The 17,519-nt window shown below is 39.3% G+C and overlaps 1 protein-coding gene across 1 annotated transcript in view; it reads left to right on the top strand.

The window, feature by feature from the left end:
- The first annotated feature begins 11,224 nt into the window (after positions 1–11,224).
- PLGRKT (plasminogen receptor with a C-terminal lysine) overlaps positions 11,225–17,519 on the top strand; it is a 41,328-nt gene continuing 35,033 nt past the window's right edge. Inside the window, exons 1-2 of the mRNA XM_066368109.1 lie at positions 11,225–11,360; positions 14,124–14,210. Of these exons, the coding sequence (XP_066224206.1) occupies positions 14,130–14,210 (81 nt within the window). The 5' untranslated portion in view covers positions 11,225–11,360; positions 14,124–14,129. The remainder of the gene's footprint in view (positions 11,361–14,123; positions 14,211–17,519) is intronic.

The following is a 17,519-nucleotide window of genomic DNA, read 5'->3' as shown; positions in this document are numbered from 1 at the left end:
GCAGAGTTTGGCAAGTTTAGAGCCTCGGAAAAGCAGGGGTAAAGTCCCCGCCCACCTTCCGCGTGTGTCAGCTGTTTCCCTACCCTGGCTCAGCCCCACCCACAGCTCCCTGAAGGCTTTTTAAATTTATTGATTTGAGAGAGAGAAAGAGGGAGGGAGGAAGGGGGGAGGGAGGAAAGAAGAGGGGGAAGAGGGGAGGGGGAGATAGGAACATTGATTTATTCCTGCACCTAACTGGGGGTCAAACGGGCAACTCTGTGTTTCAGGATGAAGGTCTAACCAACCAGATATCCAGCCACTGGCTCTTTAAACCTTTAAACCACTAGATTCTGCTACCTTGAAATGAAGAAATGTAAAAGTGAAACCAAAAGTGAAACTTACCACTGCAGTTTCCCATAAATGAACTTTTAAAATGAAAAGCTTCAGAATAAAACCAACACTGGATGTTTTTAATTTTCTATTCTTTTTATTATGAGAGAGAGAGAGAGAAACATTGATTTGTTGTTCTACTTATTATGTATGCATTCATTGATTGATTCTTGTTTGTGCCCCAACTGGGGATGGAACCCACAACCTTGGTACACTAGCCAACTGAGCTACCTGGCAGAGCCAACATCCAATATGTTTTCAAAAAAGGTTTAAAACAAGCCAATGCCTGAAATCATCACAAAGATTTCAGATGTTGGTTTTACCTTCAGAATCCAGACACCTTAAATTCTGCCATCACGCTTCCCCCACCTCTTTTCAATAAAAGGTTTTAACAAGGACATAGAAAAACTTGACATAATTCTGCAACATATAGAAAGTAAAACAACAGACTGATATGGCTTTGGGTTTTATTCTAGAAAGTGAGTGTGTATAACAGGAAGTATATTTTAAATGGTGTATTGTGATACTTCCTCAGGGTTCCTCGACATAATGAAACTTAAATTGCTTCGTCATTAAAAGGACTTCCCATCATGAGTTACAACTTGTAAGAAGGCTCTGGATCCCTGCTGTCTTGCCATAGCAAGGTTGGATTAAGAAAATGCTTCTGGTAATGGTGGTGAGCTCAAGCTGAAACCGTGTGACTTACAGTAGGTGGTGACATAATTTACTTAAACATTCCCCAGTAGTAGACTTTTAGGTACTTGCCTCTCTTTCTCCTTCCCTCCTTCTTACTTACTTCTTTCTTTGTAATCTTGGTAATTTGAAAATTGATATATTGAACTCTTCGTTGTTTGCCTTTCTACTTATTCATTTCAATTGCAATTCAAAATACTGTATAATGAATGAATAGTAAGATGTCCATTGGCTTTATTATACCATTTCCTTCCCAAGTGAGAATTTTCACCCTCTCAGAATAGCACATATTTTTAACTTGAAAAAATTATGAGAAAGATATTGCCTTAAAAATCTAATAGGGAATGTGAAATTCTCTTCAGCTTTAATAAAATAGAAATAGACTTGGGGGATTAAGCTTAAAATGCTCTCTCTTGCAAATTTCTTTTTGAAGCCACACAGTGGAATACTGCAGTGTTTTCCCCAAATTTAGTTCCTCTGATATTTTCTATTTAATTTATTTCACTTTTCTAAAAATGATCAAGACCTCAGAACATATATTTCATGACCTGCTAGCTGGTTATGATCATCAAGTCAGAAAAAAACTGGTGGCCCTGGCTGGTTTGCTCAGTGCTAGAGCATTGGCTCAGAGTGTGGATGTCTGGGTTTGATTTCCAGTCAGGGCAGACAGGAGAAGCGCCCATCTGCTCCTCCACCTCTCCCCCTCCCGCTTCTCTCTCTCTTCCCCTCCTGCAGCCATGGCTTAATTGGAGTGAGTTGGCCCTGGGCACTGAGGATGCTCCATGGCCTCTGCCTCAGGTGCCAAGAAGAGCTTGGTTGTGGAGCAATGGAGCAATGACCCAAATGGGAAGAGCATCACCCCCTAGTGGGCTTGCTGAATGGATCCTGGTTGGGACACATGCGGGAGTCTGTCTCTGCCTCCCTTCCTCCCAAGGAATAAAAACACAAACAAACAAAAAACTGGCTTTAGAGCAGGGGTTGGGAACCTTTTTGGCTGAGAGAGCCATGAACGCCACATATTTTAAAATGTAATTCCATGAGAGCCATACAACGACCCATGTACGTTAGGCATTATCCAATAAAAATTTGGTGTTGTCCCGGAGGACAGCTGTGATTGGCTCCAGCCACCCGCAACCATGAACATGAGCTGTAGGAAATGAATGGATTGTAATACATGAGAATGTTTTATATTTTTAACGTTATTATTTTTTTTTATTAAAGATTTGTCTGCAAGCCAGATCCAGCCATCAAAAGAGCCATATCTGGCTTGTGAGCCATAGGTTCCTGACCCCTGTTTTAGAGCCACCTACCATTAGCAGGCTGAGTAATCTTGGGCAAATAATTTACTGAGTATTCAGGATTAAGTAATATCCTCTTAGATGTCCTATAACATATAAATGATTTTTATAACTGGGGGGGGGTGGCGTGGATATTTAGTTTTTTGGTTTGTTTGTTTTAATCAAGCAATGTTCAGGATGTAACATAATGATCAACGGGAAAGATAGGAGGCAAATGGAATTGGCCCAGAATCAACACTCCCAAATGGACAAAGTCAGACAACATCAGAGAAGAATCCAATAAGCTTCACAAGCAGCAAACCCAAAGAGTGATATTGGCAGGCATCAAACCCAACTGCGGTGAATTCTACTTCATGGGGCCAGCACCGGCAGAGAAACTCCCATGCTGTGGTGGAGTTGAGCCTTCCAGTTAGCTAGCCTGAAGGGCAATCTCTGCACGAACAGGCTAATAGCAATCAAGATCCAATTACAACACAGGGCCCACATAACCCACACAAGGGACATTCCTGTAGCACCCAGTTCAGGTGACCCTAGAAACAATGCCACTGGGTCCCATAGGATACCTACTATATAAGACCATCCATGAAGACTGGGAGTCATAGAAGATCTAATACACAGAAAAACACAAAAGGGCAGCTAAAACGGGAGACAAAGAAACAGGCCTCAAATGACAGAACAGAAGAAATCTCTAGAAAACGAGTTAAATGAAATGGAGATAAGCATATTATCAGATATACAGTTCAAAGTAATGGTTATAAGAATACTCAACAACTTGAAAAAGGACATAGAAACCATAAATAAGAAAAAGTTAGAAATGAAGAATATAATATCTGACATCAAGAATTCACTGGAGCCTGACCAGTGATGGCGCAGTGGATAGAGCATTAACATGAGATGCTGAGGTTCCAGGATCAAAACCCCGAGGCCACCAGCTTGAGCACAGACTCACCAGATTGAGTGTGAGATTGCTGGCTTATGCATGGGATCATCAACATAATCCCATAGTTGCTGACTTGAGCCCAAGGTCACTGGCTTGAGGAAGGGGTCACTGGCTCAACTCTTGGTCAATGCACATATGAGAAGCAATCAATGAAAAACTAAAATGACACAACTATGAGTCAATGTTTCATATCTTTCTCCTTTCTTGTCTTTCTATTTCTCTCATGGAAAAAAATACACTGGAAGGAATAAACAGTGATTGGATGAAGCAGAGTATCAAATAAGCAATATGGAAGACAAGGTAGAAAAAACAAAGTAGCAAAAAGAAAAAAAGAACTACAAAGACTGAGAAATGTTTAAGGGACATTTGAGACAACATAGTGTGTAACAACATCTGTATCATAGTCATAGGGGTACAAGAAGAAGAGAAAGAGCAAGGGATTGAGAACCTATTTGAAGAAATAATGACAGAAACCTTTCCTAACCTGGTGAAGAAAAAAGATACATGAGATCAGGAAGCACAAATAAAATAAGAGGCTCACAACAAGACACATCATAATTAAAATGGCAAAGGTTAAAGACAAAAAGAGAATCTTAAATACAGCAAGAGAAAAGCAGTTAGTTAAATACAAGGGAGCTCCCATAAGATTGTCAGCTGATTTCTAAACAGAAACATTTCAGGCCAGAATGGATTGGTATGAAATAGTCAAAGTGATGAGAAGCAAGGAACTACAACCATGTCTACTTTACACAGCAAATCTATCATTTAAAACTGAAGGAGAAATAAAGAGGTTTCCAGACAAGAAAAGGCTAAAGAAGTTCATTACCACCAAATCGGTATTACAAGAAATATTAAAGGGTGAAGAAGAAACAGAAGAAAGAAGGAGGAGGAGGAGGAGAAGGAGAAGGAGAGGAAGGAGAAAGAGGAACATAGTTAAAAATAAAGTGACAATAAATACATACCTATCAACAATTACTTTAAAATTACATTAAGTGTAAATAGCTTAAATGCTCCCATGAAAAGACATAGGGTAGCTGAAGGGATAAGAAAGCAAGACCCATATATATGCTGTCTACAAGAGACCCACCTCAGAGTTAAAGATACACACAGACTAAAAGTAAAGGGATGGAAAAAGATATTTCATGCAAATGGAAGTTAAAAAACAGCTGGGATAGCAAAACTTATATCTGACAATATAGACTTTAAGACAAAGACTTTAGTAAGAGACAAAGGACAGTGCCTAATGATAAAGGGAACAATCCTACAGGAAGATATAACCCCTATAAACATTTATGCACCCAACATAGAAGTACCTAAATATGTAAAGCAAATCTTGATTGAAATAAAGGAGAGATTGACAGCAATACAGTCATAGTAAGGGATGTTAACACCCCATTGACATTAATGGGTAGATCTTTCAGACAGAAAATCAACAAGGAAATGATGGCCTTGAGTGACACACTCAAGCTGGATTTAATTAATATCTTTAGAGCATTTCCCCCCAAAGCTGCAGAATATACATTCTTTTCAAGTGTACATGGAATATTTTCTAGGATAGAACACATGTTAGAACACAAACAGTCTCAATAAATTTAAGAAAATTAAAATAATAGTAAGCATTTTCTCTGACCATATTGGTGTGAAACTAGAAACACACACATAAAGACATGGAAGCTAAATAACGTGTTACTGAACAATGAATGGGTTAAAAATGAGATCAAGGAAAACATCAAAAGATACCTAAAGACAAATGAAAATGAAAACACAGCAACCCAAAATCTATGGGACACAGCAGAAACAATTCTGAGAGAAATTCATCACATTATAGGCTTACCTCAGGAAACAAAATAATTTCAAATAAACAATCTAACTACACTTAAAGGAACTTGAAAAAGAACAACAAACAAAGCCTTAAGTGAGTAGAAGAAAGGAAATAACAGAGCATAAATTAAACAGATTCTTAAAAAATACAAAAGATCAATGAAACCAAGAGCTGGTTTTTGGAAAAGATAAACAAGATAGATAGACCTTTAATCAGACTCATCAAGAAAAAAAAAAAAAAGAGAGAAGACTCAAATGAAATCAGAAATGAAACAGGAGAAGTAACAACTGACACTAAAAAATTCAAAGGATTGTAAGGAAATATTATTAACAGCTATATGCCAACAAATTGGACAGTATGGACAAAATGGACAAGTTCCTGGAAACATACAATCTTCTCAAACTAAATATGGAAGAATCAGAGAATCCGAATAGACAGATGACAGCTAATGAAATTGAAGCAATAATCAAAAAACTCCCAAAAGACAAAAGTCCTGGACCAGATGGTTTCATAAGTGAATTCTACCAGACACTCAAAGAAGAACTAACACCTATCCTTCTCAAACTATTCCAATTAATTCAAGAGCAGGAAAACTCCCAAGATAATTTTATGAGGCCAGCACTATCCTAATTCCAAAACCAGATAAAGACACTACAAAGAAGGAAATTATAAGCCACTATTCCTAATAAGCATAGATGCTAAAATCCTCATCAAAATATTGACAAACCAGATCCAGTAAAGTAGCAGAGTACAAAATAAGTATCCAGAAATCAGTTGCATTTTATTCACCAATAATGAGCTATCAAAAAGGGAAACTAATAAAAAAAATCCCATACACAATTACTTCACAAAGAATAAGATACCTAGGAATAAATTTAACCAGGCATTAAGAAACCTGTACTCAGAAAATTATAAGATACTGAAGGAAGAAATTGAAGATGATACAAATAAGGGGAAGCATATACTGTGTTTATAGATAAGAAGAATTAACATTATTAAAATGACCATACTACCCAAAGCAATCTATAAGTTCAACACAATTTTTATCAAGATACCAATGGTATATTTCATAGTGCAAGAACAAATATTTCAAAAAGCAATAGTGATCTTGAGAAAGAAGAACAAAGTTGGAGAAATCACACTATCTGGTATCAAAGTATACTGCAAGGCCATAATTTCACAACAGCATGGTAGTGGCATAAAAACAGACATAGATCAATAAAACACAACAGAGAGTCCAGAAATAAGCCTTTGTAGTCAATTAATATTTGACAAAGAAGGCAAGAACATACAATAGGGTAAAGATAGTCTATTAAATAAACAGTGTTGGGAAAATTGGACAGATACATGCAAAAAAAAAATCAGACCACCTTCTTACACTATATACAAGCATAAACTAAAAATGGATCAAAGGCTTAAATATCAGACTTGAATTTATAAATATTCTAGACGAAAAAACAGGCAGTAAAATCTCAACAATGTCTTGCAGCAATGTCTTTTCTGATATATCACCTCGGGCAAGAAAATTACAGTAAAAGAAAAAAGATACAAATGAGACTACATCAAACTAAGATTTTGCACAGCAAAGGAAACCATCAACAAAATAAAAAGACAACCAACTGAATGGGAAAACATATTTGTCTATATATCTGATAAAGGCTAAATATCCAAAATTTACAAGTGGGTTGTCACGGTATGGAGTCCTCATGGTTGAGAAAGAGGAAAGACATAAGCAACTACTATGAGTGGAAAAAATTTTTTGAGAAGAAAAATACCTAGAGAAGATTACAGGAGTTTCCTGTTCAATATGTTGTGCAGAACATTTGCAGAGACTCCTTAAGAAGTCTCAAATATTATTCTTCAATGCTTCAGCAGTTTGTGTTTTTTTAGAATGTTATTACATACTTGGACTGAACCACGTGAAGCCTCGGCTTTATTCAGGTTACATTATGAAATATAATTGCCTCTGTTAAAAAAATACTTTTCCTGACTTTGTTGCCCTCTTAAATTATTGTCATCTCTGATTATTCCATTTCCATAGCAAATGTCAATAAACTATAGCATCATTTTTTTCACCTATCAAATTAACAAAATAAAATACCATAATTAAAAATAACAATAGCACGCCTGACCAGGCAGTGGCGTGGTGGATAGAGCGTTGGACTGGGATGTGGAGGACCCATGTTTGAGACCCCAAGGTCGCCAACTTGAGCATGGGCTCATCTGGTTTAAGCAAAAGCTCACCAGCTTGGACCCAAGGTCGCTGGCTCGAGCAAGGGGTTACTTGGTCGCTGTAGCCCCACATTCAAGGCACATATGAGAAAGCAATCAATGAACAACTAAGGTGTCGCAATGCGCAATGAAAAACTAATGATTGATGCTTCTCATCTCTCTCCGTTCCTATCTGTCTGTCCCTGTCTATCTCTCTCACTGTATCTCTGTCTCTGTAAAAAAAAACAAAAAAAAACAAAAAAAAAAACACAATAGCAGTAATAGTAAAACATATACCATTTTTTATGTCAGAACTTCATATTGATGATTTATATGTATTAGCTCATTAAAATTTTACAAAAATCCTATGAGAAAGATACAGTTATTGCCCCTATCTTACAGACGTGGATACTGAGGCACAGAGCCTGAGTAACTGGTCTAAGCTTACACAACTAGGAAATGTCATAGCTGAGATTTGAACTTCAGCTCTGGCTCCAGTGTCTATGATCCTAGCTACTGTACAAGTGTGGTAAAATTAGCATCCTTATTCATACCTGGTGACATTATGAATTTGTTCAACCTCAAAAATTTAAATACAAAGTTACCAAATGACTCAGTAATTTCACTCCTAAAAATTTTGTCCCAAGAGAATTGAAAACATATGCACAAAAACTTGTACACAGATGTTCATAGAAGCAGTATTCAAAATAGCAAAAAAGTGAGAACAATCCAATTGTCCATCAATTTTCAAGGAATAAACAAAATGTGGTATACCTATACACTCTGAATATTATTTAGCCACAAAAAGGAATGAATTACCAAAAAATGCTACAATTTGGATGAACCCTTAACATCTTATGCTAAGTGAAAGAAGCCATATACAAAAGGTCATATATTATATGATCTATTTATGTGAATTGTCTAGAATAGACAGATCTACTGGCAAAGAAAGCAAATTAGGAGTTTCCCAGGGCAAGAGGAAGGGGGAGAATGGGGAGTGACTGCTACTAATATACGGAGTTTCTTTTGGGGGTGATGAAAATGTTATGGAATTAGATAGTGATGAGAGAAAAGGATCTTGAGCCCACTGTTGCCATTATATTACAAAGCCACTTAGTGTCACTGTTGAGGAACAAAGTCCAGACAAGGCTGTACTAAAGCTCAGTGATTCTCTGTGCAGGTTCAGATAATGTCTAGGCTAGAGGTGTACCCTATGATTGAAGTGTTAGGTTAAAATTCCAACCATGTTACTCAGAGCATGGGAAACACCATTCCATAAAAGCTTAATGTTGAAGAGCTTCTAGCCTCAGTCCCATGTACTGTGCAACTAACTACTTGCTCTTTATTACAGATTGAGGTTCTTGGCAAACTCTTATTAATGGAAAAATTCACACTCCTTGCAAAAGCATCACTGTTAAAAAGAAATACCTCTAAGCATGTCTTAAATATTCAAAAACTTTTTTAAAAACTAGTTTATGAATATATAGGGAAATAGAGTAATTTTCCTTTCCCGAGGTAGGAGACTTTTAATAAGTTGAAAATTTTACATCAATTCTCTCTAAAATATTTATACTATTTAGCCCAATATTTCCAATCAAAATAATAAAAAAACTATATATAGGAAGATGGTCATCATGATGTTGACAATAACAAAACAATCAGAAATATTCAACAATGGAAACTGGATACATACTTCCTAAAAATATACCACCTGTTTAAAATGGCACATATAAATGTATTTAACAATATGAAAATTCTTATGCTATAATGCAAAGTGATTTTTTAAAGCACCTATTTGTACATATGTAAAAATATACACAAATTCATACAATTAGAAATAATGCACATACCAGCTAAAGTTATATTCATTTGATTTGAAATAAAGTCTCATAATCCTCTTATCCCACATTCTACAAAATGTGATATATATGTCAAAATTTCTCTCAATTACCAGTGTATATATTCTCATGGTCACTTTTTCACTTATATTTAAAAGTTGTGGACATATCATATATACTAGAATATTTATAATATATGTATATGGTTTAAAGTTTATCCATCAGGTTTCAACCAGGAATCAGAATTATACTCAGTTGGTTTGACTAAAGAAATATTAATGTAACACTATTTAAAGAGGTGTGGTGGGGTTAAGAGAACCATCCAGTTGAGGCAACTCAATCATAAGGTTGACGTTAAGAACTCCAGAAGTTAAGAAATTGAGAGCTTTGGTGCGACAGTGGAAAGTCCATATCATCTTTAGGCTAAAGAGCAAGGGCGGAAAGTATTCTCAGAGCTCCATTAGCTGAAATTGTGGAGGAGGGACCCATGGTCAAGAGTTGAGGTTGTGGAAAGACACAGCCACCACCAGATTCTTAGCTCGAAACAAAGAAAGAATTGCTAAAACATACCCTACCTCTCTTTCCTCCTGCCTCCCATCTCCCGTGGATGCCTCCACTGTTCAAACCCAAATGGAAACCAACTGAGGAGATCCCAGGTGATGTTTTCCAAAGAGGTCAGCTTATGGGGTAAAGAATAGGGCAGGGAAGGGAGGAAAATAGTTCTGAGGGAAGACAAACATAAAACCCAGCTAGCCTACCTGTTTTGCCACCCTGAATTTATTCTTGCCCTTTGCTGAAATGAAGAGAAGCTTACGCCCTACACGTGAGAATCCCAGAGTCCTACCAACCACCAAATTGCTTTGAGGTTATGTTAATTTGGGCATATTCTGACCTACAAATTAAATTATAATATTTGTTTCCACCAGTACTCTTCATACAAAGTAACAGTGAAAGAGGGGCAAGAAAAAATATAACCAGTTAACATTTTATATGCAGAGCTACAATAGTACCTTGCCTCTACGGCTTGTTGCTAGGCTAAAAATGATAATCAAGCTTCCTACTTCATTCACTTATATTTTTCTTGTCCTGTTCACTACCTTGGTAGAGCAGGATTTTTTTTTTTTTTTTTTTTTTTTTTTTTTTTTTTTTTTTTTTTTTTTTTTTTTTTTTTTTTGTAGTGGGTGAGGTGATGCAACACTTTAATCTGCATGGTCTGAAAATTTAAGTAGTCCTGACTTTATCAGGTTACTGCAGTTATCTTATGGTCATCATTATTGCAGATGGGAGTATTAAGTCGTACCCAGTGAATCTCTGGGTCCCGTGCACAGTTCTCCTTGCCGTCATCATATAGCTGCAAACCAATTTCCCTTCAGTAATTGGGATCAGTCATCCCAAATTTATCACTGCGAGGTACCAAAATAAATAGGGGTCAATTTCAACTTTCACTTCAATAGAACCAAGACTGGGCCCTCTAGTGGTAGCATTTTTCCCTTCCAACTAGGACTTCCAAACGATAAACCCAAGATTGTAGAAAAGATGTGCTAGATATTTTCCATTTGTCCATAGAAGCCTCACCTCTACATATTGTATCGACCTGTATGCCCTCAACATTAAACCTATTCTGCAAGTAGAAAAGCCCTTAAAAATGTCTATGATTGAGGATTATATATTTAAGTGACATCTCAGGAGGTACAGACTCTTCCTGGAAACAGATCAACAGTGGTGATTGATACCATCTCTGGAGAATAACAGTAAAATAGCTCATTAAAGTCTATCAAGGTTAGCACTGCACAGGAGAATGGATTCTTACACATGTGGGTTACTGACAAAGTTCACTGAAGCCTTTAAGTGAGACTGTGGTTCTGCTTCCTCTGTGTTCCATCAAAATCTGACAGTTTAGTCGCTGCGAGTTTGAATTTGTCTCCATAATCTGCCCCTCCCAGGTGCCAGGTGTAGAGGAACAGAGTACGCCTGGGTCAGGGCTACGGGCCCTTTAAAGGAGCCAAGGCCTGAGCTGATTGGCTGAGGGTCGGAAATCCTCTGTCATGGCTAGCCAATCTGCGAGGCGAGGCCCGGTCCCCGCCGAGGTTTGTGACCCGGAGCCTGAAGGCTTCTGCGGCGGTCTCCTTGTCCTTGCCTCCGCCGCCTATTGAATAAGCGCCACCCAGGCGGATCCGGGCAGGCCACAGGTGGGTGGAAAGCGCGAGTCCGCGGGTCCTCGTTTTCCAGGGCTGAGCTCCAAGCCCGGGCGCGCAGGGCCGCGCTGGGTGCACGCTCCTTGTGAAAGCCTGCGTTTGGCTCTCTTCCTGACCCTAGTGCGTAAGGGTATCACTAACCTTGCTATTCCTGTCGCAAGACTCCTGGGCCTTCAGGAAATTCCCAAGTTACAGTAATTAGGCCCAGGAAGGGCGGGTGGAGTTAAATTGGAGAAAACCTACCAGAAGCTGTGGGTTTCTGGCTGGAATTTGCAGGGGAAGTGGTCTAATTTAAATGAAATGCAATGACTTATTGAAAATGATTGTAATTATGCAACTAGTCAGAAATGGAGGTAGTTAATATGTACTTTGATCAGGAAATGAGTCAATGCAGAAAGAGGTAAACCTAAATCCCAACTTTCCAGATAGTTTCTCTTCCCTAGATAGTTGACGTGAGGACTTTCCCTGCACTTCAGTGAAGATATCACCCCTTAAAGAGCACTGTAAAAGACACTGCTTTGTGACAAACTGTGTGTGTGTAGGAATGAGATTAGAGGACAGTTGTTTTCTTTATAAATGTTAGCAATGTATGTAAAAATTCAATTATCTACTCCTATATGCAGAAGAAAAATAAAAAATGACAAGTGACCTGTGTTCCCTCTCTCTTGTTCTTTGTTGCTTTTTGCAAACGTTTATGGGCAAGAGACACCATGAAGACAGCCAAGATTAATAATACATTGCTTCTGCCTCCTGGCAAGTTCTGGTCTGCTGTTGGGGACAATTGACATGGGGCAATCAGAATTTGCATAGAGGAGATAACTTATGCTAGATCTCCCCACTCTCAGTGGGTGGTCCTCAATTCTGGTCACAGGATGGAGTGGGACACTGGCAGAGCACAAGGGAAACCAGGCCTCCCAGGCCTGTTCAGGGTTGTGCTTCTCTCTGGTGAATGACTGGACTCCTGTTCCCAACATTAAAGCTGACTCTGGATCAGAGGCCCCTGTATTTCCAGGATGGGTCTTAGGCCAGGATACAGGAAAGCTACTAAAGTCTGCCTTGCAGTTTCCACTCCTTTGGAGCCCTATTAGCAGGGGTAACCCATTCCTCATGGCATGAGATGCTCCCCCTCCTTCCTTCTCCCCAATTAGCCTGAACCCAAGATTTCCTGATAGGGATATGGAAAACAGGAGTGCTGATGGCTTTCCACAGAATACTGTGAGTCCTGGGTAGAAAGTATTAATACTGGCCAGTCTGATCCAGGGATCACAACCCTGCTCAACAGCTTATCAAAGGGAATCAGCAACATTTTGAGGAGGGTAGAGCAGTTGTAATGTCCTTGAGTTTTTCATTCTGAAAGTAAATCAACAACTGAAGGTCTTCTGTACCTATCCAATTAGATTAAGAACAAAAAAAAAATCGAAGCTGTAGCCTACCTAGAATTGATAGCTCACTTAAGAACTTCTTAAGTATGATAAGTAAGATTGACAATACTATATATTCATTTAAAAATTGTGTTGCCCAAGACATTTAATTATCCTTATGTTTTCCCCTTTAGACTTCAGTAATAGCTTGAAGAGAACAAAGGTGTTGCTAGGGAAGGATGGCCAAGAGATATCAGCAGTGGGTGGATGGGAATAGGGGGTGTATAGGAGAGGGGCAGGAATTACAAGAAGAGTATTGATGTAGTGACCTTGAGATACTTAAAACTTCCTAAACACAAATGCAAGAAGCACAGAAAAATCTGTCTTCAAAGTGCATGATGCATCTTTTGAATACCCCTCCTCAGAAACAAAAATTCTATCATCCAACTGTCTAGAAGGTAAAAGGATAGAAGGTACCCACCCACTCCCTCGCTAAAAAGAGAGGGTTTATTTATTTATTTTGTTTGTTTGTTTTCAAGCATACAATTGTTCATGATTTACAATGGAAAACAAAATTAGGAAACATAGAGCCATATATTTATACTTGTAAAACAGAAGATTTTGGAAATCATCTAGTTCAATCAGCTGATCTTAGTAAATGATGACCAAGCCAGTCAAGTTTGCCCACAATCAGACAACTCTTAGGAGCAAGGACTAGAATCCACACTGTGTTCCCAGGCCAGAGCTTTTCTTTTTTAACATTGTCCTAAGCTCATGATAACCCAAAGCCAGGGGTCCCCAAACTTTTTACACAGGGGGCCAGTTCACTGTCCCTCAGACCGTTGGAGGGCCAGACTATAAAAAAAAACCAACTATGAACAAATCCCTATGCACACTGCACATATCTTATTTTAAAGTAAAAAAACAAAACAGGAACAAATATAATATTTAAAATAAAGAACAAGTAAATTTAAATCAACAAACTGACCAGTATTTCAATGGGAACTATGGGCCTGATTTTGGCTAATGAGATGGTCAATGTCTGGTTCCATATTTGTCACTGCTAGCCGTAACAAGTGATATGACGCGCTTCTGGAGCCGTGAGGCATGTGTCCCGCATCACCAGAAGTAGTACTGTACGTGAGCAATGCTGTACTTTGCGGCGCTGCCACATACAGTACACAGTACACGTACAGCATCCACATCCTGTGCTCCTCTCACTGACCACCAATGAAAGAGGTGCCCCTTCCAGAAGTGCAGCGGAGGAGGATAAATGACCTCAGGGGGCCGCATGCAGCCCGCGGACTGTAGTTTGGGGACCCCTGTCCAAAGCAGAGCACATAGGATATGTGTAGAATATATTGATTTAAGCCTTTTTGCTTTTTTTGTATTTTAGGTCAAGATGGGGTTTATATTTTCAAAAGCTATGAATGAAAACATGAAAAACCAACAGGAGTTCATGCTTATGAATGCTCAACTCCAGGTAATTTTTAAATAATTAGGTTTTTATGTTGTTATAGTGGTTAAAGTTTCAAACACATGCTCCAGCAGTATGTTCTCTTTGACTCCAAAAGGTAAAATACTCTTAGGCTCCATCCTCAAAGCCAAGATGAAATGGAGTATTAACCAAATGGTAAACAGGCTTTTAAAAATCTCCAATCCAGGTATGTCTGTAAAAACTTCCATACTATAGGAAGAGACAACTGCTCAGAGTATAGAGTAGGCAGAATGATACCCTCCTCAAAGATATCTGCATCCCGATCCCTTGTGAATATTTTTCCTTACATGGCAAAAAGGGACTTTGCAATGTGATTAAATTAAGGAGCTTGAGATGGAGAAGATCCTGGATTATCTGGATGGGCTCACTGTAATCACAAGGGCCCTTATAAGGAAAAGAGGAAGGCAAGAGGGCCAGGGAAGGTGGGGAGAGAGAGAGATTTGGAGATGCTGTGCTGCTAGCTTTGAAGATGGAGTAAAGGACCACGAGCCACACAACACAGACAGCCTCTAGAAAATGGAAAAGGCAAGGACATGAATTCTCCCCTAGAGTCTCCACAGGGAATGCAGTCACACCAGCCCATTTTGAACTTCTGGCCCCCAGAACTGTAAGATAATAAATTTGTGATGTTTTAAGCCACGAAGTTTGATCATATATTATATAGCAATAGAAAACTAACACAGAGTATGAAAACTTGACACTGGATATATACATAGGCTGGATAGAAAAGATCAAAGCAAAGTAGTAGATTGTCTAATTGCCTAATATAGGTTGTCAAAAAATATTTTAAAATGTATGCCAAAATCAAGTGTTAAAAGTTTGACTGGGGCCCTAGCCAGTTGGCTGTTGATAGAGTATCGACCCAGTGTATATGGACGTCCTGGGTTCATTTCTTAGGGCATACAAGAGAAGCGACCATCTGCTTCTCTCCCCCTGCCCTCACCCCCTTCTCTCCCTCTTCCCTTCTTGCAGCCTGTGACTCAGCTAGTTCCAGTGTGGGCCCCAGGTGCTGAGAATAGCTTGGATGGTCCGAGTGTGTCAGCCTCAGGTGCTAAAATAGCTTGGTTGATTCAAGCACTGGCCCTAGATGGGGGTTGCTGGGTGGATCCCTGTCCAGGCACATGCAGGAGTCTATCTCTTGATCTAACCTCCTCTCAAAAAAAAAAAAAAAATGTTTGACTGGAATTTTCTGCCTAAGATTTCAAATAAAGATCTCTAGGCCACTGTGGTTCATTATGGCTCTCAGAGTTAAAGGTCCTATGTGAGGCAGTATAATGAGTGGTTAAAAGTGAGGACTAAAGCCAGACTGCCTGAATTTGAATGCCATCTCTGTCCCTGACTAACTGCATGACTATGTCCCAGAGTCCTAATCTGTACTGGAGGTGATATATCCCCTTCATAGAATTGTTTTGAGGAATAACAATGGTAGTGTATAGAAAATGTATAGAGCGGTGCCTCAAGTCTTTAGAACAATGTCTCTCATTCTATGAGTATTAGTTATTGCTGTTGTTATTATTGCTATTAAAGAGTGAGAAGAGTGTCTTGTTTAGGATAATAATGTCTTTTGGGGGAATGGAACAATTGAAAGAGCAACTGAATTACTGTAACAGAGCAAAGTGACATAGGGAAGACCAAATGTTAGGCGTACAATCCAGCCAAGAATGTCATATACTGAGTCCTTGTCCAAGACCTTTGGAAACAAAAGGCTTTTACTCTTATATCAGTCCCATGAAGTCAGGGTCTGTGAAGGATCTGGGATTTTACCCTAGTTGTAAGCTAACAAATTAGCCTGTCACTATTTCATGGATGCTGGCAGAATATAGGAGACACCTAAGTGAGAGACAGAGAACTGTATTACTCAAAATACAAGCACCATGAGCATGAGGTTGATGTCAATTCCCCATTCCCCCTAAGTCTCACAGAGTTGACACAGATGCGTTTAAATGGGTTTTGTATAGTCGGTGGGTTTGTGGCACATCTGAGTAACACTGGGCTTAGGGAATCCACTGCTTTTATGGTGAGTGGTGAGCTGGTAGAGTTGGGAAGGGTTACCTCATTTCTCAAGGTTGTTCACTATAAACATAACCCAGAGAAATGGCTTGACCAAGAGCAGTCTGGGCCTTGCATTCTTGGCCTACCCAGCAAGAATGTGCTGGGACAGTCAGGGACAATGGTGGATTGCCCCTCCCGACAACCTGCCCCTCAGCCTGATAGACCAGAGCTTTAAGAACAACCTTGACTTCTGCCCACTTATCCCAGCAACCACTATAGCCGGTGCTGAGGTCAAACTGGCAGGAAGGAGCACTATCGACATCAGTTTTAAGCCTAGCTGAATCAAAGGTGAAACAGGCCCAGGCATTTAGGAAAATCCCTGTGAATACAAGGGCCCTATTCAGTCAGTAGCTTTGCTTCAGGTAGCAGAATGGAATAAAGGTTTTCCCGGAGGGACAGCTATTACTTTATGCAAAATGGAGATGACAATAGGGCCAGGCCAGCCAGGCCTTCAAATACATTTTAATTTGACCAGCAAATGGGCCCCTTGTAGTTGTCTTATCCTAGTTAACCCACTCCAAGTGGAGATGTCAGGCCTGAGAGATACACGACCTCCATGGGAGGGGCATTCATTTTGAACAAGAGCTCTGCAGTAGGCCAATAGCTCCCTCACTCTGTTTAAAGGAGTATATTACAAGTTGAATTGTGACACCCCCTCCTCAAATCATATGTTAAAGTCCTAACCCCCACTGCTTCAGAATGTGCCCTTATTTGGACATATAGTCTTCACAGAAGTAATCAAGTTAAAATGAGATTAGGATGAGTCCTAATCCACTCTGACTGGCATCCTTATACAAAGGGGAAATTTGGACACAGATAGGCATACAGGGACAATGCCAGGTGAATATGAATTTGGCCATTTACAAACCAAGGAGAGAGTCCTGAAACAGTTGCTACCCTCACAGCTCTCCCAAGGAACCAACCCTACTGACGCATTTTAGACTTCCAAATTCCAGACTTGAGACAATCAAGTTCTGTTGTGTAAGCCACTCTGTGGTACTTTGTTATGGCAGCCCTAGAAACTAATACGGGATGTATTTGGTGGCAATGTCCAGCAGGTGACACTGCAGTACAGGGCTTCTCTGGAGATCAGCTGTGATTTTTCTGTTTTTCTTTCTGGGGATTCTATATTGTTTCTATTAGACTAACTGGAAGGGGTTAGGGAATCCCTGAGTGGAAGGGTGTCCTCTCATCACTGTGAATATTTACAATATAAGCAAGTAACCCATCAATTTCATTATA

The sequence above is a fragment of the Saccopteryx leptura genome, chromosome 2 (assembly GCF_036850995.1).
Source record: "Saccopteryx leptura isolate mSacLep1 chromosome 2, mSacLep1_pri_phased_curated, whole genome shotgun sequence".
Lineage (NCBI taxonomy): Eukaryota > Metazoa > Chordata > Mammalia > Chiroptera > Emballonuridae > Saccopteryx > Saccopteryx leptura.
This window is presented reverse-complemented; position numbering and strand designations above follow the sequence as displayed.